The following is a 24,256-nucleotide window of genomic DNA, read 5'->3' as shown; positions in this document are numbered from 1 at the left end:
AATGCTGCCTTCAGATGTCTTCTAAAAGTTATGTAGTTCTTTATCTCCTTAACATCTGAAGGGAGGGCGTTTCACAGGGAGGACGCCATTACTGAGAAATGGGCCTTTTCAGTGGCAGTTTCCTGCTTGTGGAATGCTCTCCCCAGAGAAGGCTTGCCTAACACTACCTTTGCCTAGTTTTAGGCACCGAGCAATTTCTTTTTTCTACCTGGGCTTTTGGCCCTTGACCTGGATGATTTTTAAAGTATTTCTGGCCTCTTTTGGTGGGGCAGGATTTGCTAGACCTGTCTTTTATTTGTATAGATGTCATTTCCATGAATAAAGTGACTTAACAATAGTAATAGTCTGGAATTAAGATGGACTATAATCAAGTTATCTTAATAAGAAATCAATGATTTCAACTCACTAACACTAGAATGTCTTTTGAGGTCTTGCAGCTTTCAGTGAAGAAGAAACTGGTGCTTTCATAAATTTTAGTTATTGTAGTTCTGGTGTTTTTTGTAGTTTCTGGAAACTCCAAGTTTTGACTAGAGCAAGTAATGCAAAGTACTTGCATCATGCTATTATTATGATTACCTTTTCTCATTTGGTCCATCAGATTTTCTCCAACCTGGTTCAGTTCATTCAATGCTTTCTTTTTTTCCGTCCTTTCTTTTTCTATTGCCTGTTAATAAAAATTAAAAAAAACATTTCAACACTGAAAGTAAAAACCTATCTGTTAAAAAAGTAACTGGTTTGGCCCCATAAATTGCCTAGATATGAGTCCACCTAGGAGCCTTCTGTGAGCTCCTAATCCAGTCTTCAAAAGGGTGGAAAGTAAGGGTAATTTATAGTAAAATAACAAATTAATGCAGTAGTTCTATGCATAATTACTTGCAAGTAAGTATCATTCAACAGATACTTATTTATGATCAGGCACGTATAGAACGCATTCGATGGGATGAGAATGCTTTAAAATCAATAGTAACCTATTTTGAAATATTTTCCATGAACATATAAACATAACTATCTATAAATAAATTAGAATGTTTAGGCATTATAGCTCTCCATAATCCTCACATCTTTTCTGGTATCCTCTTGGGCCTTTTGTCTCCAACCCCATTCTTTATTTATCTCTTTCTACACTTTAGTCCTCCAGATTAGATATTCAAAGAAAACTTCTCTATCTCATTGGACCCATGCTGCCATACAGAGAAATCATGCTGGCACAGGCTTTAGATCAAGTCTTTGCAAAGTAACACGATACAGAATATGGACTGAAAGCTCTTCCGGTTCATGGAAAAAGAGTACATTAAGAAAGGCAAGTATCAAATCCACTTGCTGTGCCTTCTGAATAATGCTGAACATAAAAATTGTTGCAACAAGTAGCTTGACACTTCTCTGACAGCATTCTAGTATGTAGCCTTTTACAAGGACATCTGCTAAACTATAGAATTTAGCAATGATCCAGATAAGAGACATGAAGTTTTATCAAGGATTAAAGCAAACCAAAAAATATTTTTAAATTCTCAGGCACAATGCATTACAAGGCTTAAGGGGGGGAACTCCCCATGAGTCATACAATTTTATTCTGTCTGACAATGTGTGAAATCTATTTCATATGGGATGTACTTTCAGGTTTCTCTATGGTGGTGTAATTAATTAAGCTATTTAAAGTTAACTTACACAGGCATTAATAAGACTCCAATTATCTAAGCCACAGAATACTTTGATCTCTGGTCTTCACAGGGTATGTGGAAAGGTTATTAGATGCCTCTCTGGGCTGAAATCAAGACTTTGCCATAGTTCTCAGTTTTACAGAAATATCAGGGGAGAATTCCTGCTGGGTCCATTTCTAAGAATAAATTGTCTTTAAAATGTGCTACAACTCACAATGTGCAGCTTCCTCTTCTAAAACGAAAATGGAAAATAGTATGCGGAAGGGAAAAGGAAAGGAAATGCCCATTAAAGCTCTAAGGATGTCCTGCCACAACTTCAACAGTATTGTTTATAACCAGTATAGAGGACTGAACCTTGGTCAAACTCTAAAGATTTTTAATAATGGAACTTAATCCACAGGAAGCTACCAGATCAGACTCTACCCCCAACTGACAGCAAGCTTAAGCTGACAAAATAACCTTTTCAGTGAAAATGCCTCCCCGTTTCTCACTTTACCTTCAGTTTCTCTTTCATGTCTGAAGTCTCTCTCATCTTCCTGTACTCTTTGATCTCTATGGCCTGAATGGCAGCTTTTGATTTCAAAATCCAGTTCAACAGCTCAGCAATTTCAGAATCAAGCCTAGTATAAGAGATTGAATAATATTTTCTTATATTTCTTCTCCATTCAGTCATCATCTTTTTTTCTTAAAATGCAACCCTTAGTCTACCCTGAAGTAACATGTTCATGCACATAAAATGTTTTCTAGCGTAGTCTTGATTGCTTGAAGAATCCTCAGCAAAGAATCCTGGCACTCGCCTGGCTTCCTGTGCCAAACTGTAGTGATCTCTAAGGAAAGAGGGGCAAAATAACTGTTGCTTCATGCACTCTCTATCACCTGTACCTAGAGTCAGATAGGCCTAGAGAGGGCAGATGCAGCAACTGCTACAATCACTTGCTGTGTTTCCCTGACCTAGAGCAAAACAGTGGACTGTGAATGGTTGCTGCACCTGCTCACTCACTTGCTGATTTTCTCTTAGCAGAAGAAATGAGCTGCAGTACTTTGAGACCAAAAGGAGCCACAAACATTTACTGTACTTGCGCTGAGCAGCCTACCCACCCAAATCCCCATCCTTCTATCCTTATTTGCACGACTGCAAATAATTTTTCATACAGAGTTCTAAATAGGACCAAAAAAACCAGACAACAGCAGTATTTTACAACGCTGCATTTTTTTACCATGCACTGTGTGAAAATGAGTCAACTCATTGCCTCTTGATTGAGAAAACACAACTACAATGAAAAAAAATCTCACTTTTTCTTTGCTTCAGTATCAAGGCAGGCTTGTCTTTTCTTTGATGGAGGTAGAGGTGGAACAAAATCTTCCTCTTTGGGATGTTTAACTGTTCTTTGCTCTTTAAAAAGGACGGTTTCTGTGATTACTTTCTGTGAAATCTGGGCCGGTTCAGCATTTGCAACTGCATGAGTAACCTTAAAGGATAAATTGAACAGGACATCAACGTTGATAAAACGAAATTATACAATATGCCATCTTTGTACAAGAGATAAATGCAGCTAATAATAACAGTAACACTAATCACTTTAGATATGATCCAGATGAATTTAAGTGGTTTTAGACCAATTAATTTCACTGAGAACATTAAGCATGTGATTTACTGCCTTCCACTGGTTTTGAAGGAACTTCACTCATTTTTTTATCCTGGCTCTCTCCTCTGAAGAGCTCAGGGTTGGATAAAAAATGGTCACACATTAGCCTTTTATCCTTATACCAACATGAGGTTAGTTAGCCTGAGAGATGGTAACTGGGTCAAGGTCACTCTGTCACTGTCCAGCCCATCACTGACTCTACACTGGTCCAGAATCATCTTTATAAGTCAAGATGCAAACAAGCTTCATGCAGCCACATGTAGCCACTTCACTCCTCTCTTTGCTTGCAAACAAACCAAGAAGTCTAGTTTAACCTTAGCTTCCAATTATGTCCAAACTGGAAAACTATAGTTAATAGCTTTCAAAAAGCTAGGAGACAAAGCAATTGACAAATAAACTTTGCAATTAAACTTTGCTTAAGTGCAGTAGATGTGAGGTTTGCTCAATCTGTTTATTAAACTGAGATATGATCATCTTGCTTGTGATTTTTTAAAGGATGCATCTGGGAAATGTTTTGCACAGTACTATTTTTAATTACTCAGCCAACTCACTATTTGACTTGTCTCTACATCAAGCACAGATTAGAATTAGACTTTCAGATTTTCTAATCAGATTAGAAATCAAGCCTGAAAAGGACCGATTTACTTCCTCCCCCCTGCCCCTCCTTTTTTATTTTAAACACCTTTAAGAAAAGACCTTCAGGCTTCTTTATTAGTTTTACTTTTATAGGTCAACATTCATGTATTAGTGAAAGACATTTGGAAGGTGTAAAGGGATAGTAATATTTTTATGGTACCTGAGTGGAGTAATCCTCAAGTTTCTGAACTAAACTGTCCCACTTCTGTGTTAGTTCTTCCAGATCGCTGTCAATTTTCTTCAGTGCCTTCTTGTTGTTGAGAAGTTGTGCCACATCCTGGGACACCTCATTCAGCTGTTCTAATGTTCGACGCTTCATTTCCATATCTTCTTTGATAATCTGACATTGTGAAACAAGAGCAGCCATTCCCTTTTAAAGGCACAATTCTGCTCAAATTTCCCAGGCTAATAAAGTATATTCTTAGAAAATAAAATTGTGAAAATGTCCCTAATAGTTTTGCTGGTAGTGTTTTTTTTATATACATTTGCTAAAATACTATGCCTGTTCAGGTATTCAGTATCTATGTACCATCTCTGTGAAAAAGCCAGCAGGAATGCCCTTGACATGTGTGCTAGCCATGCCCACCTCACCCAAATCATGATGAGCAACACAGAATCATAGAACAGTAGAGGTGGAAGGGACCCCATGGGTCATCTAGTCCAACCCCCTGCAAAAATGCAAGAATCTCAACTAAAGCATCCATGACAGAAGGCCGTCCAACCTCTGCTTTAAAACCTCCAATGAAGGAGAATCCACAAACTCCCAAGAGAGTCAGGATTACCTGAAGGGGGCGCTGCTTCTCCATGCCTAAAGTCTCAACTGGGAGAGGAACCCTGATTGGTCAGCATTTCGGTCCCCATGCTGAAAACCTTACACTATGACTAATACCAATTGTGCATTATAGCCAGGGTCGTGACCAGCATGTGATGCATGACGGAGCCCTGTGCATTTCCACTGGCCCCTTCACACACTCTGTACCCACAAGCTTTGGTTTCACTGAAAACTGGGAAGAGCCTTGAGTAGCATGCACATGTGAAGCTATTGTCAAGATTCAGAAGTCCTAAGGCATACACAGAAATTTTGAAGCGTTTGTGGAGTCGCACCTGACAAGGGGCTTCTCCATTTACTTCCTCACTGAGAACAATATTACACAGTCTCCCTCTTACTTTCCCCCTTGAAGTAAAAGGGAAATTGCTTGCTTGAGTGAAAGCTGTGGCCACTTCAAAAACCAAGAAAGCTCAAGATCATGATTTGTGTATACAACAGATTGGGCTGAGGAACCTGTGGCCCTCCAGATGTTGCTACACTCTAAATCCCATCAGCTCAAGCCAGCATGGCCAACAATCAGGGGTGATAGGAGTCGGTGTTGAGCAACATCTCACAAGTCACAAGTTCTCCATTCCCGCAACAGAATTATTAGGTACTTATCTACTGCAGCATCACATAGTCTTAAGGAGAGCCTTCTCCCATATCAATTTGTTGATGCATTAACATTAGAGGATGCCCTCCATTTTCCATCTTTAGGAGAAGCACATCATGTATGTATAAAAGATAGGAGTTTCTTTCTCATATGTCCTCAGCTGTAGACAGAGGTACTTTTGGCACCAACAATGTATGTTCTTTAGAACCAGATTAAAACATTTTCTATTCGCCCAGGCATTTTAAGTTATGTTACTTTCAGCTGGTTGAGTGGTTTCATGCCTCTTAATTTTATTGTATTGCTGGTTCTGTTACATAATGCAAATAATGTAACATAGATTTTTAAATATCTTTGCAAATTTCCATCATTCACCTGAACACTGTAATTCAGGCATTCTTGTGTCAGATGCTTCATTCTCATATCTCCTTTGAGAATCTGATGGTGAAACCACAGTATCCACAAGAATTTGTCTTGGACTACTGCCTTCATACTTGCTTTTCAATAAGCACCACTTTCAGTTTGTACACTCTCTAGCACATCTGCATGAACTGAACAGTCACATGCTTTTCACCAAATAGCGTGTTGTGATTTTCACACTGCATTCTTCAGCTACGAGTGAAACCCACAAGTATTAACCTATGTCTTTGGAAAGTAATTTGAAAACTTGGTAGACCATGAAATTAGCACTAGGATGAAACAAGGATGATACTCTAGCACTGCAGAGAAAATGCCCGATTGACAATAGGGAGTAGAACAGGATGAAACATTTAGGGTTGTGATGCTATTTTCAAATGCAAACCAAGTAATACTCACTGCCAGCTTTCGAACATTCACACCAAGCTCTTTTTGATCTTTGAAGTTGCTTGTTTGCACTTGGTTTAAACTATCTTCTTTCTCAATTAGCCAGGCTTTCAACAAACACTGCACAAGAGACAACACATTTAAAAAAAAAAAAAACCAAGAAAATATTTACACAATTCTCCTGAATTTTATTTTTATTTATTAAATTTGTATACCGCCCTTCATCCATAGATCTCAGGGCAATTCACCACATAAAAATACAATATAAAAACACAAAATACATGATGAAAACAGTAACAAAAGGGGGGGCAATAACCCCCTCTCCCTCCCACAAACACATTTAAAAGGGTTGTAAGATATTTTATTATTATTATTATTATTATTATTATTATTTTATTTATACCCCACCCATCTGGCTGGGCCTCCCCAGCCACTCTGGGCGGCTTCCAAAAAAATATTAAAATACTATAACACTTCAAACATTAAAAGCTTCCCTAAACAGGACTGCCTTCAGATGTCTTCTAAATGTCTGGTAGTTGTTGTTCTCCTTGACAGCTGGTGGGAGGGCGTTCCACAGGGAGGGCGCCACTACCGAGAAGGCCCTCTGCCTGGTTCCCTGTAACTTGGCCTCTCGCAGTGAGGGAACCGCCAGAAGGCCCTCGGTGCTGGACCTCAGTGTCCGGGTAGAACGATGGGGGTGGAGACGCTCCTTCAGATATACTGGACCAAGGCCGTTTAGGGCTTTAAAGGTCAGCACCAACACTTTAATATTTAAGATATTAATCAGCAAAAGGCCTGGTTGAAGAACTTTTTTGCCTGGTGCCTAAAGGTGTATAATGAAGGTACCAGCCAAACCTCCCTGGGGAGAGCATTTCATAAATGGGGAGCCACTGAAAAAGCTTTGTTCTCATGTTGCCACCCTCCAGACCTTCCATGGAAGAGGCACACAAAATAAGGTCTCAGATGATGATCTCAGGGTCTGGCTAGGTTCATATGGAGAGAGACGGTGCTTGAGGTACTGCAGTTCTGAGCCATTTGAGGCTATATTTTGTTAATCGTCATCATCATTGTACCTTAATTGCAACACTACTTTGGCATTACACCAGCACTTTGTCTTCTTCTTATTGGTTGGCACACCTGTCTTGTTCTCATTGGTTCAAAAAAAACCACAACTAGGTAAAATGCCATCTTCCATTTTTTTGACAGAACAAGTGTCATTCTACTTATAAGAGCATTCTTTTGTGGAGTATCTTAAAACTGAATATAGCCTATAAGTCCATTGCTTTGTAAACTAATATGATAGAGTTAAATCCAGACAAATGCAACATCTGTAAGCTCATGATTTCACAAATCAGTACCAAATAGACTCAAAATTAATTAAATCTACCCAGGAAGATTATTTTGTAAGTTTTTAGTATCCATAGCAGATATTTTTCCTCACTTCTATAATGGCATGTTTAGCAGACAATATTTAGCTCTGCAAACCAAGAACCAACTCAAAGGGTCATAACTGTCCTATTCTATCTACTCAGCAAGCAACAAATTTTGTCCTTAAAGAACCAAGGCAGAAACTAAGCCTCCCACTCCAATCACTGAAGTAAGTAATCCATCAAACATATCTATTAGCGTTCTTTATTGGGACTGGACTATTTCCAAATACTTCGAGATCATAGAAAGAGCTAGTACAGTGGTGCCCCACAAGACGAATGCCTCGCAAGACGGAAAACCCGCTAGACGAAAGGGTTTTCCGTTTTTGAGTTGCTTCGCAGGACGAATTTCCCTATGGGCTTGCTTCGCAAGACAAAAATGTCTTGCGAGTCTTGAGATTTTTTTTTCGCTTTTCCCCCCTTTATCTAAGCTGCTAAGCCTTTAATAGCCTTTTAGCAGCTAATCCGATAAGCCGATAAGCCTTTAATAGCCGCTAAACCGCTAATAGCGCTAATCCGTTAAGCCGCTAATAGGGTTGCTTCGCAAGACGAAAAAACCGCTAGACGAAGACTCTCGCGGAACGGATTAATTTCGTCTTGCGAGGCACCACTGCATTAGTAATCCTAGTAAGAACTACACTCAGTTACAGAAAGGAACTAAGACACAACTTTTTGCATTCTTGTGAAAAATCACACAAGTTTCTTCAGAAAGAATATTTTATACTGAATTGACACAGACCATACCCTCCAACATTTCTCTGATGAAAATAGGGACGCCCCATTTCATATTGATAATTTTACTATTTCTACCCCACACATCTTACTGGGTGGTATCTAGCCACCCTAGATTCCAACATATATAAAAACATAATAAAACATTAAACATTAAACAAACTTCCCTATATGGGATTGCCTTCAGATGGCTCAGGGGCTGGATAACTCCATACCCTACAACATTTCTCCAATGAAAATAGGGACATCCTAAGGAAAAGTGGAACATTCCGGGATCAAATCAGAAACCTGGACAGCTTCTCTAAATCAAGGACGTCCCTGGAAAATAGGGGCATTTGGAGAGTCTATCAGACTTATAAATATGAACAACTGAGCTTTGCTAACAGCTGCCAAAATACATTTCCTTTAAAAAAAACCAGAAAGGCTATAATTATCACTGAGTAAAGAAGTTAAGTGGCAGTGTTTGAGGATAATTTTCCCGAATGATTTAACATTTGCTGACTTTACAATCTACCTCCCCAAAAACATCAAGGGCACTATACATCCTAAGGTATCTCTTTGCTGTTCATCCATTCAACTAGAAAACCTCAGCCAATGAGTTGTTTCAATTATTTTTTCACCACTAAAAAATCATTTTAAAAGATGTTGGTGCATATAGTGAAGCAATTTACCTGCATGTTGTTGTTTTTAGAAATAGCTTGCATAAACTGGAGAAGCTGGTAATTAAGGGGATTTTGAAGTGCAAATGCTGCCCAAGGCTCTTTGGGGAAATAACAGGGCAGAAATGCAATGAAAGAAACAGGACTCAAGATAAGACTATGCAGACAAAGGCAATCTGAGTTAACCAGAGGTGATGCTGTCACTAACGGTGTCCCTTGACCTTTAACTTTCTTCTATACAAGTGAAGGATTTGTGTTCATTTTAGTTGGGACTTAGAATACTGCTCTTGTGGATACAATAATGGCAAGGGCAAAAGCTGCCTTCTGCAACCAACACTGACTCACCCAGTCCTCTATGATTGGTAATACACACACTAGCCTTTGAAATCTATAAGACCACCTCTCTAGATAGAAAGAGGCACAACAGTAGAGGATTACTTCTGTTATTTTATCCTATTATATTAATCTCAAATGGGATTAATTTAATCTGATCAATTTAGCAGTTTGATCCAAATGTGATCCATTACAGGGCCAACTGCATACAGAGAAGAGGCCACAACCATATGGATACAGTGATTACTCAGCCCCTAGTCTACTAAAATTAATAATGCTCAGCTACTTCCCTTTAGTTAAATTTGTCACTGGTCATAAAACATACTGTTTGTAACATACTGGATACTGTTTATATATATTAGCTTGATTTATACTCTGGGATACAAGTAGGCAAATTGCTCCCCATCTCTCAGCCATAATGTAGATGACTAGTCACTGACAGCAAACAAAGCAGCAAGGTTTAGCAATGAAGGTTGTTGCATTATGAGCTTATAAATCCTTCCTAACACCCTAGCAAAGTTCACACCCAGGAGGGACCTGTATCTACATACAGTGGTACCTTGGGTTAAATACTTAATTCGTTCCAGAGGTCCGTTCTTAACCTGAAGCACCACTTTAGTTAATGGGGCCTCCTGCTGCTGCTGCGCCGCCAGAGCACAATTTCTGTTCTCATCCTGAAGCAAAGTTCTTAACCCAAGGTATTATTTCTGGGTTAGCGGAGTCTGTAACCTGAAGCGTATGTAACCTGAAGCATATGTAACCCGAGGTACCACTGTACAATAAAAATCGCTTCTATATTTCAGGGTGGGGGGGATCTTAAATGAAACAAACACGCTTTCCCCCAATAGCAAATTTTATTTAAGCACATCCACAAACAATGGAATGCTGTACTGCAAAAGCCAAGGGGCCCATGCCCAGATACAAATAAAAACTGTAGCCACTTGGGCCCAAGTATCCCTGATGGTGCATTTTTTATTGCACCACTCATAATGGCAGCTGACAACTGGCTTGAGAGCTATATCTGAAGAACTGAAAGGCTACAATTTTAGTATTTAATTTTATGTAACAAGTTTCCCCCATAACTGTCTCAATCGTAACATGGCCTTATAAATAATTACATAAAAATTACATTAAAATGTAAGAAGAGTCCAAAGGCCTATTTATGCACACCTTTCTGTTCTCAGAGTGGCCAACCAGATACTTATGGGAAGCCTGCAAGCAGGACATGAATGCAACAGCATTCTCCCCACTCATGTTTCCTAGCAAATGATAAGAGTTTGAATTTGTCTAATTGCCTTTCAAAACTTTTCAACTTGGTGACCTTTGTTACATTTTATGGTAGTGAATTCCAAAGTTTAACTACGTGCTGGTGAAAAGGTATTGCTTTTTTCCAGTTCTGAATCTTCCAAAACATTTCAGCTTCACTGAATGACCTCAGGTTTTGTCAGCAATATACACTGGTAATAGACTAGTCCATAACAAATTGAATGAATACCTTTGGGTAGGAATACAAGCAAGTTCAGAAAGCTGATTTACTCTTTTTAAAAGTACACTGGAGAAAATAAACAAGTTTTACCTGCTCTTCCAATAGCTCCTGCCATAAGATATTGAGCTCTTGTAGCTTGAGCCACCGTTCCTCAGTCCAGCGACAAACTGCTGTCCATCGTTCACCAAGCACCTGCAGACAATTAAAGAAATTTCTGAAACCATGCAGTCCCCTTTGAAAGCAGATGGAAAATACAAACATAGAGGGTGGGATTTAGCTAATGAGTCCCAGCAGCAGAAGCCCTGCACAATGGGGCTCCACCCCCTTTTCTTCCTTTGGCATTATGTATTGTATGTGCCCATATTTTTCTTTAACGTAAGTTGCTTGAAGACTTTCAGGTGACAAGCATCTAATAAGTCTAATAAATAAATGTTGCTTGCTTGCCTGGAGGACAGAGAGCATTGGGTGAATGTGTGTAGAAAGAAACCTACAGTACAAAGGTAAGATTCATATTCATTGCTCCATCTAGGTTTGCCCTGCCCACCACTGGCATGTGGGCCCCCAGAAGGAGATGTGGCCTTTTGGCTGAAAAATGTTCCACATTTTTCCCATGCAGAGAATTATTAAATCAAGACATCCACTCACCTGCAACTGATCTTCTAGGATAGCTGTGGCACTTTCACCACTGTTTTCGTCAACAATGACCACCATGTGAGTCAATGAGTTTACTTTAACCTGCTCTGCTTCAAGATCATTTTGTAGCCCCTGAAAGCATTGATTAAATTGTTACGAAGACCAGACATAACACTGTATTGTTTTGCTAGTGCCAGCTGCTTGATTTTGTTTAAGCAAATATTTTCCTAATGAGCCACGACTGTTTAGCCACAACCACTCTAAACAGCCTCTGCTGCTTCTGGCCATATCCCACACAATATGTATAGTAACAAAATTATTTTCACCAATGCAACCTTATCTTGCATATGTGCTCATTAAGTCACTTCTTGCAAGTGAAGATCCCCACAATCATTTGACATGTCTAGTCACATGAAAATGCTAACTTGGCACTTTGGGCCACATTGAAGAGTGAGTGGCAGGAAGAACAACATTTCCTCTGTGGCAACACTTTTGGGTGCTTAAAAATACACCTCTCCTCAGAAAAAGCACTGTGTCAAAAGGAGGATTCGCACATACCCCAGAACTACTGAGTAATATTACACAAGATCAGTCATATGAAAAATCCCATAAGTTCTATCCAGAAGCTTTAATGGCTACACTCATTGCTCCACAAAGTTTCAAGGAAGCCAAGAAGTAAAATGTACTTCCAAAAAAATACAGTTCCTGAACTTCACTATACATGGCACAACGCCACAGTACACATGAAGGTCTAAATCTTATTTTAAAAGATGAGTTTCTATATTAACAATTCCATCCAAAGGCAACCAGGAAATCTGAGCTGTTGCAGACTATTTTTTCACTCTATCATGCTTGTTACAGTAAGGAGTAAAAATACTTTATGTTCATCCATCTGCTGTTGAAAGGACTCCAAGTCTTCAGCGAAGCGCTGAGATTCCATCTTTTGAATGCGTCCTTCTGTAACAGTCAACCAGTCAGACAGCTGCTGCAGTTGTTTCTTCTGTAGCTCCATCAATACATCATGGAGGCTGATCATGTCAAAAACACAACAAATTATTTTTAATGTCACTTTGAAAATGAGATTTGATGTTAAAGTAACAGTGCAATCCTCAGAAGTGAGCCCCACTGTGTTCCTTAAGTCTTACTCACAAGTAAGTACTCAAAAGACTGCAGCCTACATGAGTTGATCAAAAGAAAAGCAACATGTTTGGAAACGGGGCCTGAAAATCTAGTCACATTTATTAGGAACTATGTTTTAAAGCAACACATAAGCCTGTACTGAACACAGAATCTGAAATACTACATTTTCATACAAAGATCCACAGTTTAGTTTTGTGTTCATGTTAAGTGTCTTGGGCGCAAAATTATTCACTACTTCATTTTCTTTTTCCTGAGCTCATTTAGATGTGCTTCCAGGCTGAATTTAGTGTTGAAATGCATTAAGTTTATTCTAAAAACTGTTCAGTCCACAAGGGGTTGGGTCAGAGGGGTTGACACATAACGTGTACCACTGGAACTGGAAACTAGTCTGTGCGTGTTCAGGGTGTCACTCACTGGGACTGCCGATCCATACTGTCTACTCTGAGAGCCTCCCATCTGGAATTCAACAACGACATTTGTTCCTGGATTTCACTTTCCTCCTCTTCTGAAAGATTGCCCTGGGCTAACAATTGATTGCCAGCCTGCAGCACACTACCCACACTGCTCTGGTGTGCTGTCAACTCCATCATAAAAGCCTAGGAAAAAAGATTAAACAAGTCAGATCAATCTGATCTCTCGCCATGGATAATTTTAATAACTGCATGGAATTTACAAGACTTTTCATAAACAGCAAATTGGAAATTGGAACGCCACACAAAAGGCTAGGATCAATAAAGAAACAAGCAAAAAAAAAGATGCTTAGGTGTTTCTCTCCTCATCAGGAAGCTAAAAATAGAAATAAAATAATCAAATCAACAGTGTGGTTAGTTTTCCATTACTGTGGGAACCTCAGGTTCATGCTTCTTCTATGACAGCCTGAAATGCTTTGGAATGGGGAGCCAACAATATGCAACATTTATCACATAGGACTGATAACGCCAAGGTTGCAGGTTCAAACCATGTGCGGAAGAGCTGCATATTCCTCCATTGCAGGGGGTTGGACTAGATGATCCTCAGGGTCCTCTACAACTCTACAATTCTGTGATTCTATGATTAGCTCTTCCATGCTTGCATTTTCTTTAAAGTAGCTCTGTTTCCAGGTGCTGAGGGACGCAGGTGGCACTGTGGGTTAAACCACAGAGCCTAGGACTTGCCGATCAGAAGGTCGGCGGTTTGAATCCCCGCAACAGGATGTGCTCCCGTTGCTTGGTCCCTGCTCCTGCCAACCTAGCAGTTCGAAAGCACATCAAAGTGCAAGTAGATAAATAGGTAGCGCTCCAGCGGGAAGGTAAATGGCATTTCCGTGCGCTGCTTTGGTTCACCAGAAGCGGCTTAGTCATGCTGGCCACATGACCCAGAAGCTGTACGCCGGCTCCCTCAGCCAATAAAGTGAGATGAGCGCCGCAACCCCAGAGTCGGCCACGACTGGACCTAATGGTCAGGGGTCCCTTTACCTTTACCTTTCCAGGTGCTAGTACACACTGTAACTGCAAACATACCAAACAACTACCTATATATATCTGGATGTAATCTTAAACCCACAACAGAGGTACATATCAATTAAAAAATTAAAAAATAAGTCCCAAGGCATGAGTGCCATTTGCAGCCACTTCACAATCTATGGAAAATCCCGGTCTCTCTCAAAATATTATTATATTAAAAAAAAAAATGTTGCTATTCCATAAGCAAATGATTTATCCATCAAAAATATTTTTCAGGAAAAGAACCAAAAGAAACCAACAAAAAATTTCCTGTAACTTCCAACGTCTAAGTAGCCCATGAACTTTAATAACATTTATATTACCAAAGAGAAATTGAACAAGAAATTGAACAAGTTCTTCTGCAACTATCTACAGAACCTGTGACCCACCAGGCTGAACACAGCCCGCAAACTATGTATGCATGGCCCATCAGGCACTTGACAACCATCCCCTTTATCCCCTTTTCTGCATTCCCAGGCAGCAGAAGGAGGAGCTTTATGCACTTGGTGGGTAAAATGTGTATAACAACTATAGTTATGAAAATGGTCTACTGCTGCCTAATCAAGGGATAATATTGATCAACCAACTACATACTGCAACTCTCATAGAAACCTTATTTAACACCCACTTCGTGTGTAGCAAATTGTTGCTTGACTTCCTCAACATCATCAGATATGACTTCCTGTTCTTGGAATGTATCCTCGGCAGAGAGCAGCCATGTGAGAACTTCTTCCAGAGCTACTTGGTAGCTGTCCAAGTCCATATCAACTTCAGTCACAGTGCTGGGAGTTTCTGCTCTTGAACCTCCATAGACATCTTCTGCTGTTTCACTCTACAGAGCAGAAAAATCAAACTCAAGAGCCACTTCTTGAAAGCTGTTTTTATAATAACACAAATGCTTATTTAACAGAGATGTTACCACCACATAAAGGGCAGGAGTGGGGGTTGGGAATGCATGTATCAGAATCTTGTGTGTGTGCAAGATTAGGTTTTTACCTTGCAGTGCATGAAATCCAAGGTATCTGGTTCAAGGTATTCAGGGCATGGTTATCAATAACAGATTCAATGTTAATGAAATAAATGACGGAAATTAAGATTAGAGTTGATATTTTACCAAAAAACCATTTGAATGATCTAGGTTTACTAGCTGACATAATTGAGTTTTGCTCTCAATGACGTTCATTTTACAAATGCATTTACACAGTGACTTAGATAAAATATTTCTATACCTGCAGAGAAGTTGCTAAGATTCCGTTATCTTACCTCCAAAAGCCTACAACATGACCACTCCACACACAAAGACATATGCCGTCACACTGATATTTTAAAAATTAAAACGGCTTTCATCAAGCACATTAACCATATATAAATTGTTTACTGAGATGTTAATGTTTTTACTTTAAAGAAGTTTTTCATTACAATGCAGTCGTGCAGAAAAACTAAAGTCGCAGGTCTTTCTTATATAAAAAAAATCCTAGAAAAAAATTGAGAAACCCCAACACATGATTAAAGTACTTTAGAAGTCTTATCAGCACTTCTGTCTAAAGAGATTTCAGTTGTAAAAATATCCTGTCCTTTTCAAGTACAAACTTAAGTCACAAGTTCAATTACCGGATGCCTAAGTGCAGTATGTGGCACCAAACCTGTTACAAGCATTAAGCTAGGATTTCTGACAAGTGCTTCACAAAATACATTCAAGTATATAAAACTTAAAATAGTAACCTCTACACACTTTCTACAACTAGCCTAACAATAGGTAGGATGTTAACTGGTGGTATGCAAAGTTGAGTTTACACTTTGTCTTATGATTCTATGTGTTACAAGAGTTATGTCATAAAAACATTCAGCAGCATTGCCTCTTGAAAGGAACAATCAATGACTAGAGCAAAAGTCTAATAGAATTAAAAAATGTTGTAGTGGCTTGACACTTAAAACAAGGACAGAACTACACATTACCGTATTTTTCGCTCTATAACACGCACCTGACCATAACACGCACATCGTTTTTAGAGGAGGAAAACAAGGGGGAAAGAATTCTGAAGAAACTGGATGTATCATTTTTGTGCCTCATGCTGTGGCCACAGACATGTGATCTGATGGTGAATTTGGGGTGACCCAATGCAAAAATCCTGAGAATCCCTGTGGATCTGTGCTTTGTAACCATGTTTTTGCACCATTGTGGCCCCAGGCAACAGTGGGTGCTTGATTTTTTTGGTGCAGGCTGTAGCCATGGACATGCTATGTGATCTGATGGTGAATTTGGGGTGACCCAATGCAAAGATCCTGAGGATCCATGTGGATCCGTGCTTTGTAACCACGTTTTAAGTGGGGAGGGAAGGAAAAACACAGAAGGGACAAGGAGCAGAAGAGGGGTGTGCAGAGAATCAGCTGGCTAAGAATGCAGGAGAGGGATTTAACGGGAGGGAGGAAAGGAAGACAAAATCCCCCCCCAGCCACCCAAGCCAGCCCTCTCTCTCTCTCTCTCTCCCACCTGCATGTTTTCTGGCTGCCTGCGAGTCCCTAAAATGCTTCCCTGGACGCAGCAGCACCGCACGGAGTGGAATTAGAAGGAAGGACACGATCCTTTCCTTTCCCCTCTGCTTGCCTGGAGGGGAGGGGTTGCCTGGAGGGGAGGGGATTTGCCTGCTCTTTGTTCCGTTTGAGCAAACAGCAACCGAAACAGAAGCGGGTGGGCAGTAAGACCCTGAGGCAGGATGCAGGAAAGCAACAGCTTCCTCTCTCGCAGGATTGGATTTTTGCCTGATTTTTGCCCCTGCGCTCGGGACAGTCGGCTCCCGGGACCACACATTCGCTCAATAACATGCACAGACATTTCCCCTTACTTTTTAGGAGAAAAAATCTGCGTGTTATAGAGAGAAAAGTACGGTATATGAAGTTACATCATCTCTCCCCTTCTCCCACCAAGAGCTTTCTATTATCAGGTAATAGTAGCTTTATGCTGACTGAAAGACCACAAGAGGTGAATGAAAGAGACCTTTCTCTGCAAAAGTTAGAAGATAACAGGAGATATTTTATCTCTCAGGGAGAAAAACAGCAGGAGAGCAGGCATGATTTTGAAGGGGGGGAAATAGCTGGGATGGGAAGAGTTAACCAGATCCTTTCACCCAAACCCACCCAAATAAAGGTACAAACAGAGGAAGAATCAACTGGAAGGGCATTCTGGTCAGATAGCACTGTGAGGGAAAAGGAACCATCTTAGGCTTAGCTTAAGTCATTTCCAAATGGTGAAAAGAAATGACCCTACCATTTTGATCCAAACTCAAAAATATAGTCAGACAAGCCTCTATTTAATGAAGAGACTGAAACCCAGATTGAAAAGAATAAAAAACAGGCTTGGTAAAAAGGAAAGATAGACCCCTGAGTTGGCTGAAGAATTGTTCTTACACAAATGGAAGCATCTGAAAGCAATGGAAGCTTCCACTAGAGCAGCTGTTGGACTACAACTCCCATCTCCCCGAGCTAGCAAGGCCAGAGCTCAGGGAAGATGGGAGTTGTAGTCAAACAACATCTGGGGACCTACAGGTTGAGAACAGCTGCACTAGAGAAAGGGAGGAAGTGATTTTTGCTTATTTCCCTCTTCTCCTTGCAGCCTCCTATGCCACCTCACACACTGTTCAAAAACCACTCCCCCACACCTTCCAGAGTAGATCTTTGGGAAGTAAAGGGTAACAGGGAATCAGTTAAAACTGCATCTTCTCCCACTCCCAGTGAGAGCATCCCAGGATCATAGTTCAGGTCCCACGAACTCTAGATCCAACACATTGTCATAGAGCAATGTGCTCCCGAACTTTATATTAAAAAGAGAAAGAAATGCATAAAAGAAAAGAGTCAGGGGATTTTAAAGACCAAGATATAAAGGGAAAAGTAAGAGAACTAGAAATCAGAGAATTCTAAATACATAGCATAAAAGGCTGGGTTGATATAGCAACAGATTTTTTATTTTTTAAGAGGAAAGTATATTGAGGGGACAAGGAGTTGTACTGGAAAAGAGAAAATATGAATGCCAGGCCGATAAAGTAACATCAGAAAAAAGAAGCAAAGGAAGATCATCAGATGATACGAAAGAAGAACGGAAGAAAGCTATGTATTTTTGCACTGCATGACAGAAGCCAGAACGTACTGACCGTACAAGTTTGTATGAGCACTTTTCTATTGACTGTGAAAAGGACAAAAGACACAGGAGCTACCTGGAAGGCAAAATTAAATGTCATACGACATTACACTAAGAAAGAATAGGGAAAACATTAGCACACACCATCTGTATGTCCCCTTCTTCACATTCCTTTTTATATTTCCTTGGAAGAGTCTCCACTTCTCGAATATCTTCCATGGTAACTTGCTGAGGCAGGACCTCAAACAAGGATGTCAAGTACATGATAATGGACTTCTTATCAGGAAGCTGTACAGCAACATCTAAAAACAGAAATTATATGTTTACTGGATATTCTTGCAGGTTTTCAAGCTGAAAACCATGCCCAGAGCCATAAGGCTGTACCCGTATGTTGAGTTCAGGGTTTGCGGAGGGTGGGCAGAGAGATTGCAGTAATGAATCAGCAACACATGTATAGGACACTATCCACCAAGCTGAAAACCATCAGTACTAAATTCTGTCACTTCACTCTCATTATATAGATATATTAAGCACAAGACTACTGGCAGATTGACTGAAATTAATTTTAAAAGGGCACAGCATGCTTAATTCTGGGTTATTGTTGTGGTTTGATTTTTTCAGAATGTTTTATTTTATTATGTATTGCTCCTTTTCATGTTGTATTCTGGTCTGGGATTGATTTTTGTGAAGAGCCGGTTATAAATTGCCTAAGCAAATTAATAAATGTAGGCTAGGTAAACAATATAGAAATACTGAAGTCTCTGCAGCAACACTTCGTTTTTTCATATTCAGTATTGGATTGCATTCCGCTGTAGTCATACCCAAAGCAGACCTGCTGAAATTAATGGACATGACTAATTTAAGGCACATTAATTTCAGTGGGTTTACTCTAAACAGAAGTTAGCCAATTATAATCCATTACAGTCCTCTTAAATGCATAAACATATATATAATCAAATAAAAAAAATTCATCATCCAGACATAAGTGTACTCTGTTGCAAAGAATCATCTTCTACCTTCAGGATCTAACAATTTTTCTATCCCCAGGCGATTTTTGGCTATGTTGAAGGCATGTTCTAGTCTGTCAACTGGAGCCATTTTAGTTACTTTATCCCAGCTAAAGAGCTCGGGCCTAAAATCAGAAGAGAAAACAAAAAAAGGAAGACAACTTGCTTATTCATTCAGCACTCGAATCAAGCAGTTATATGTATCATGCGTCCATTATGTCAAATACCACATACAAAAGAAAGATCTGTGCATATGCTGATGGATATGCTTACTTATTTCTCTGGAAGGAAACTAACATTTCAGGATCCCTGAACTTTCAATCATATGGACAGAACTTACATTCAACCTACTTATTGATCCCAATAATCATGCTAAAGAAATCAGACTCAATTGTTGGGTATATTGTAGGCAGCATGCAGGTGTGCTGCTGATGCAAGGCAAGGCAGCCGTCAATCAATTCTTTGAACAACTTGCTGTTTTCAAAAGTGCTGCATATTTAGTTCAGTTCACATGTAGTACTAAGCTAAAACATGGCCTGCTGCAAGCACACAGGCTCCCGAAGAGGAGACTCCAGTCACTTTGCTCCTTTTCTGATCATTCTGTTGCTGTGAGCTAAGTAAGCCATGGACTGGCTTAGTATGTCACCTGTTCCTCTTCTCATGTTTTATCTCTTCCAGACAAATTGTGAGCTGAAAACCAAGAGCAAACTTTGCTTACCACTCGTGGTTTGAGTGGAATGAGAACCAATAAGACCATTTGGACAATGCACTAAGCCAAACCATGGTTTAGCTTGTAGCAGGCCCAGACAAGGAGCAAATATCCACAATCTCATCTCCAGGAACACATGTATTCATGCTAAGCCATGGTTATCTTAGCATTATATATAAACTGGGCCAATATGACCTTACATGACTAAATTACTTGTGACTGAATCCCATTACAATGGGACTTAAATTAATTGTGACTAACTGGTTCCATTGTTTTAATGATACTTAGTTATTATTATCTTTAGGTAGTGGTGGCCCGCGCCATACATCTTCACCCCAACAAAATGAACCTTGAACTTTATTTCAACAGTTCCATGGTTTTCAGTGGAACAATATTGCAGTCTTAAGCTTTCAGTGGAAAATAAATGACCTTTATTCATTTCATAATATATGCATCTATGAATAAATAGTGAGAAGGCACAAGATAAACACATGGAAGTATTAGTATTGAGCAGAGATTTCTTTTTTAAAAAAAAAACTAAAAACTAAATGTTTTCTTACTTTCCCATGTGTGTTTTTAAAAAGTAAAAACAAAGAACATATATTACTGGCTTTGACTGTTGCTCATCACTCAAACGTAGTAACCTCAACATTTAAAAAAACACTCAGCTTTCTTTCCAGCTAACATATGCCAAAGTGGGCTTTAAAACAATTCCAAGTATTTATTTTTTTTACTTATTGGGAACTGAGTGTAAGCTTTGTGCTCTTTAGGAAAATGTTGTATTGGCAGTTTTCTTCTATTGTCATTTGTTTACTGCCATTTTTTAAAAAAAATAAAAATGCATCACTTAGCATTAAATTTCCTTATCCACCTCAGGACAAAGAAACTGCAGGTGCTTATTTCCTTAGAACTGTAGCATTTGGCAAAGAGCTACCTACTTGTGCCTGTGGATCACAGCGTTGAAAGCAAGCCCATCTGCCCAGCTTGTGGTGAAGTTCAAAACGTTGACCTCACTGTAAGGCCTAGTAGACTGTCGCACCCAGCTCAAGAGGATCTTCTCACTATTTGTTTGCTGCAAGTCTGACATTATATCTTTCATGACATCTTTAACCTGAAAGAAAGCACAAAAAGGCTTTCAAGTACATATACACAAAACAACTGCCCAAGAGTACACAGAGCCTCTGAAAACAAGATTTCCCAAACCTACGGATCACAGCGTTAGCATAAAGGACAGTGACTCACAATCAGCCACATGAAAGAAGCATATGTAATTGTATTTGTTCATACTGATCCTTCCCATCTGTCCCCAACTCTATTCATTTCCAGAATTTATATTGCAGGCTCCCTGGACCTGACATCTTTCTTTTCTCCCTCCCCTATGCTTCCAGTGCCAGTACAAAACTTGCACTAGTGCCCCTTAAGCTGGAGATACAGATGTTAACAATACTCAGCTAGTATTTTCCCTAACTATTGGAACCCATTTTACCAGTTTCTTGGCCAGCTAAGGAGATCCAAGAACACCACAGCCTATTCCGTGTGTGTGTGTGTGTGTGTGTGTGTGTGTGTGTGTGTGTATGCATGCATGCTGGTGAGTAGCACAAAGTTTTGTCAAATGGTTTATTACTATTAGAAGAGAGCTACTTTTCAAGTCGTTTCCCCTGTCCCTGGGGTCTCAGGATTGGTGGGATTGGTTGGATAGATGACATGTAAGGGTTGCAGCAAAAGAAAAACTGCAGATGTGTTCCATTGCTAATTAATAATTCACTTGAAAGGACTGAAATAAGGTCTCAAGGTTGCTCACCTGCCAGTGCAAAATTATACTCCATAACAAGCCAAGAGTCAGTTTGTGATTTCCATCAACAATGTCTGTCCCTCCTATGTTCACCAGCTCCACCTGGAACACACATTCAAGTATCATTGCTTTTATTCCAGTCAACACAATTCACTTCTTTAGCCTAGCCATTTTTGCAAAGAAATAGTATAAGCTATATAACTGGATGATTTAATCCCACTTCTAGAATGTACAAGAAGCAGGCATTAAATGTACAAATTCTAGGAGATATGAACATTTTTATATTCAAGTTTGAAATTAAAATGTCTCCCCCCCCCCCCCAATATCAAGTTGTCCCTAGAGATCGTCATCAATGGCAACCAAATATTTATCTGGTGCCCAAAAGCAACAGCCTCTAGGGAAAGGCTTCCCCCAATTCCAGAAGCAGATTTTGGGGGAAATGTAAAGGAAGGAAGGGCAGAAAACCTCTCTTTAAATCAAGAATTAAATTCAGATCCAAACCTTTATATGTATAAACAGTACAAAAGTAGACAACATTCTTAATTGTGCAATCACTTTTTAGCTTTCCGTTGTTATTTTTAAAAGATAGTTTTTTCTGATGCAGTTCAGGAGACTTGATAACTATTGATAACAAGTCTATAGAAAGTAAATTATAATTTGACTCAGCCCCTCAAAATAAGTTAGCATTCTATCCCTCAATGATGCCCAAAGGCATTCAGGAACAAGAAATACAAGTTCACTTCTTGGGGGAGAAATTATCTTCTAATTATAAGTGAAGTATCATTACACATTCTCATCTGCAAAGTATAAACCACTACGGGAACCAAGTTGTAAGCAAGTTGAATTTTATGAAATTCATCTCCGCAACCCCACCCTGTCACCAACAAGACTTTTCAGGCTGCAGTCTAATTGGTAGTTAACTAATTTTAATTCATAGTTACCTTCTCTTCTCCTGTTTCGGGGGCACTGACCATTCAAGGGCACTGAACTTCTAAGCAAACATTTATTTTAGAAACTTACATTGTTCTGATGTAAAACTTGAAGTACTTTGTTGACATTATTCAAGGCATGGACTCTTGTGGATCCACGTTCTTTCAGCTTCAAATAACAAACAATTTTCAGTTATAAGAGGAGAACTAAGATCACAAATTTTCCTTTCATTGTATGATATTTAACAAATATTACTCTCCAGAAGATCAAGAAAGACCAAACAGAATTTCTGAATACATTCTGAATACATGTATTAAATCTAGCCAAATGTATATCCATTTATTTTAGCCAAGCTATGTAATTATAATTCTGCATGATAAACATTGCTTATGGCAGCTTGAACCAACTGTTTTTAATAGAAGACAACTAAATTAGGCGTACACTGGTTGCATTCACATGTAACAATAGAAACTACAGACATTGTAGCAAGCTTCAGGCTCACATACATTCCCCTTCTCTTTTCCTTCTCTCCTAATTCAGGTATGAAGGGAAGAAATTGTCTAACTTAAGCTAGGAGCTAATTCTGTTATGCACATTCTTCTACTGGAAAAAAAATGCAGTGGAAATCCATCAGAGGAAAGGTGCATTAATTGTTCAGCATACCTGATTAGATTAAAAAATGTTGCCATCACATATTTAAATTTATTACAACTGCAAGAACTAGAAATCCAAGAACCACATGCAAGTTCAAACTGATGCAAAGAACATAAACACATTGACTTTGAGTGTGCTCATTCATAAACTATAGGCAAAGGCCTGCAAAGTATTCTAAATAAGTGAATGATGCCACTCTAACTGTACACGCAACATTTGAAGTTCATTTTCTTCATGTTGGAAGAATGCTTTGCTTACCAATGGATTTCCTGTCAGTCCTTCTAAAAGGTCCAAAAGCCTCCTCCCATCTCGGAGATCTGTGAACATATCCTTTATTGGCGGTTTTCCACACTATAAAACAAGATACATTTTAGAATCATTGTAAAATGATCCAAAAAAAGGGAAGTTTGTAGGTATCTTAGTTCCCATCATGCTTAATATTTAGTTCTACACACACACAAAGAATAAAATGACACAAATATAAGATGTAGCCACAATCTGACCAATTTTGTCTCAAATTTTGTTCTCTCTGCATATGTTCAAGCTTTCCAGATTTCTCAGTGAAATTATTTATATAGACCAAAGTGCCACCAAGGTGGCAACCACTACATAACCTCCCAACAATCTATTTAAAGCAACTATCATCCATTGTCTTCACAGTCTTGATCTGCTATGAAATTATCCTGCAATAATTTTCACCTGGAAGAGTAGATTCCAAATTTTTCACCACTTACGGTTGTCAGAAACGCACAGAGAAAGCCTACTAAGCCTTGCTATGCTGTCTGTAAGTCTTGCAGGGAAATGTTCCTAAAATATACCTGTAAATGCTACCACACCTCAAAACACTTTTAACACTGACAGTGTAAACCAGGGATGGGAAACCTGTGACCCTCTAGATTACGGCGGTCCAACTTTTCATACCAAGTGGGCTTCAATAATATTTCAACACAGAACCCATAGGCCACACACTGCTTGTTGG

General features: G+C 39.3%; 1 protein-coding gene across 3 annotated transcripts in view; it reads right to left on the bottom strand.

Moving 5' to 3' along the window:
* UTRN (utrophin) overlaps positions 1 to 24,256 on the bottom strand; it is a gene marked incomplete at its 3' end in the record, with an annotated part of 327,288 nt that overhangs the window by 247,757 nt on the left and 55,275 nt on the right. For all 3 annotated transcript variants that reach the window (XM_080998526.1, XM_080998525.1, XM_080998524.1), the window contains exons 4-19: positions 23,536 to 23,628; positions 22,714 to 22,791; positions 21,703 to 21,795; positions 20,840 to 21,012; positions 19,202 to 19,317; positions 18,330 to 18,487; positions 14,682 to 14,885; positions 12,987 to 13,168; positions 12,310 to 12,460; positions 11,445 to 11,564; positions 10,890 to 10,991; positions 6,175 to 6,282; positions 4,101 to 4,280; positions 2,952 to 3,127; positions 2,155 to 2,278; positions 577 to 664 (exon numbers count right to left, since the gene is read on the bottom strand). In XM_080998526.1, the coding sequence (XP_080854652.1) occupies positions 577 to 664; positions 2,155 to 2,278; positions 2,952 to 3,127; positions 4,101 to 4,280; positions 6,175 to 6,282; positions 10,890 to 10,991; positions 11,445 to 11,564; positions 12,310 to 12,460; positions 12,987 to 13,168; positions 14,682 to 14,885; positions 18,330 to 18,487; positions 19,202 to 19,317; positions 20,840 to 21,012; positions 21,703 to 21,795; positions 22,714 to 22,791; positions 23,536 to 23,628 (2,146 nt within the window). The remainder of the gene's footprint in view (positions 1 to 576; positions 665 to 2,154; positions 2,279 to 2,951; positions 3,128 to 4,100; positions 4,281 to 6,174; positions 6,283 to 10,889; positions 10,992 to 11,444; positions 11,565 to 12,309; positions 12,461 to 12,986; positions 13,169 to 14,681; positions 14,886 to 18,329; positions 18,488 to 19,201; positions 19,318 to 20,839; positions 21,013 to 21,702; positions 21,796 to 22,713; positions 22,792 to 23,535; positions 23,629 to 24,256) is intronic.

Source organism: Podarcis pityusensis (genome assembly GCF_964106645.2).
Source record: "Podarcis pityusensis genome assembly, chromosome: 3".
In the NCBI taxonomy this organism is placed as follows: Eukaryota; Metazoa; Chordata; class Lepidosauria; order Squamata; family Lacertidae; genus Podarcis; species Podarcis pityusensis.
The sequence above is the reverse complement of the archived record's forward strand: the minus strand, read 5'-3'. Positions and strand labels throughout refer to the sequence as shown.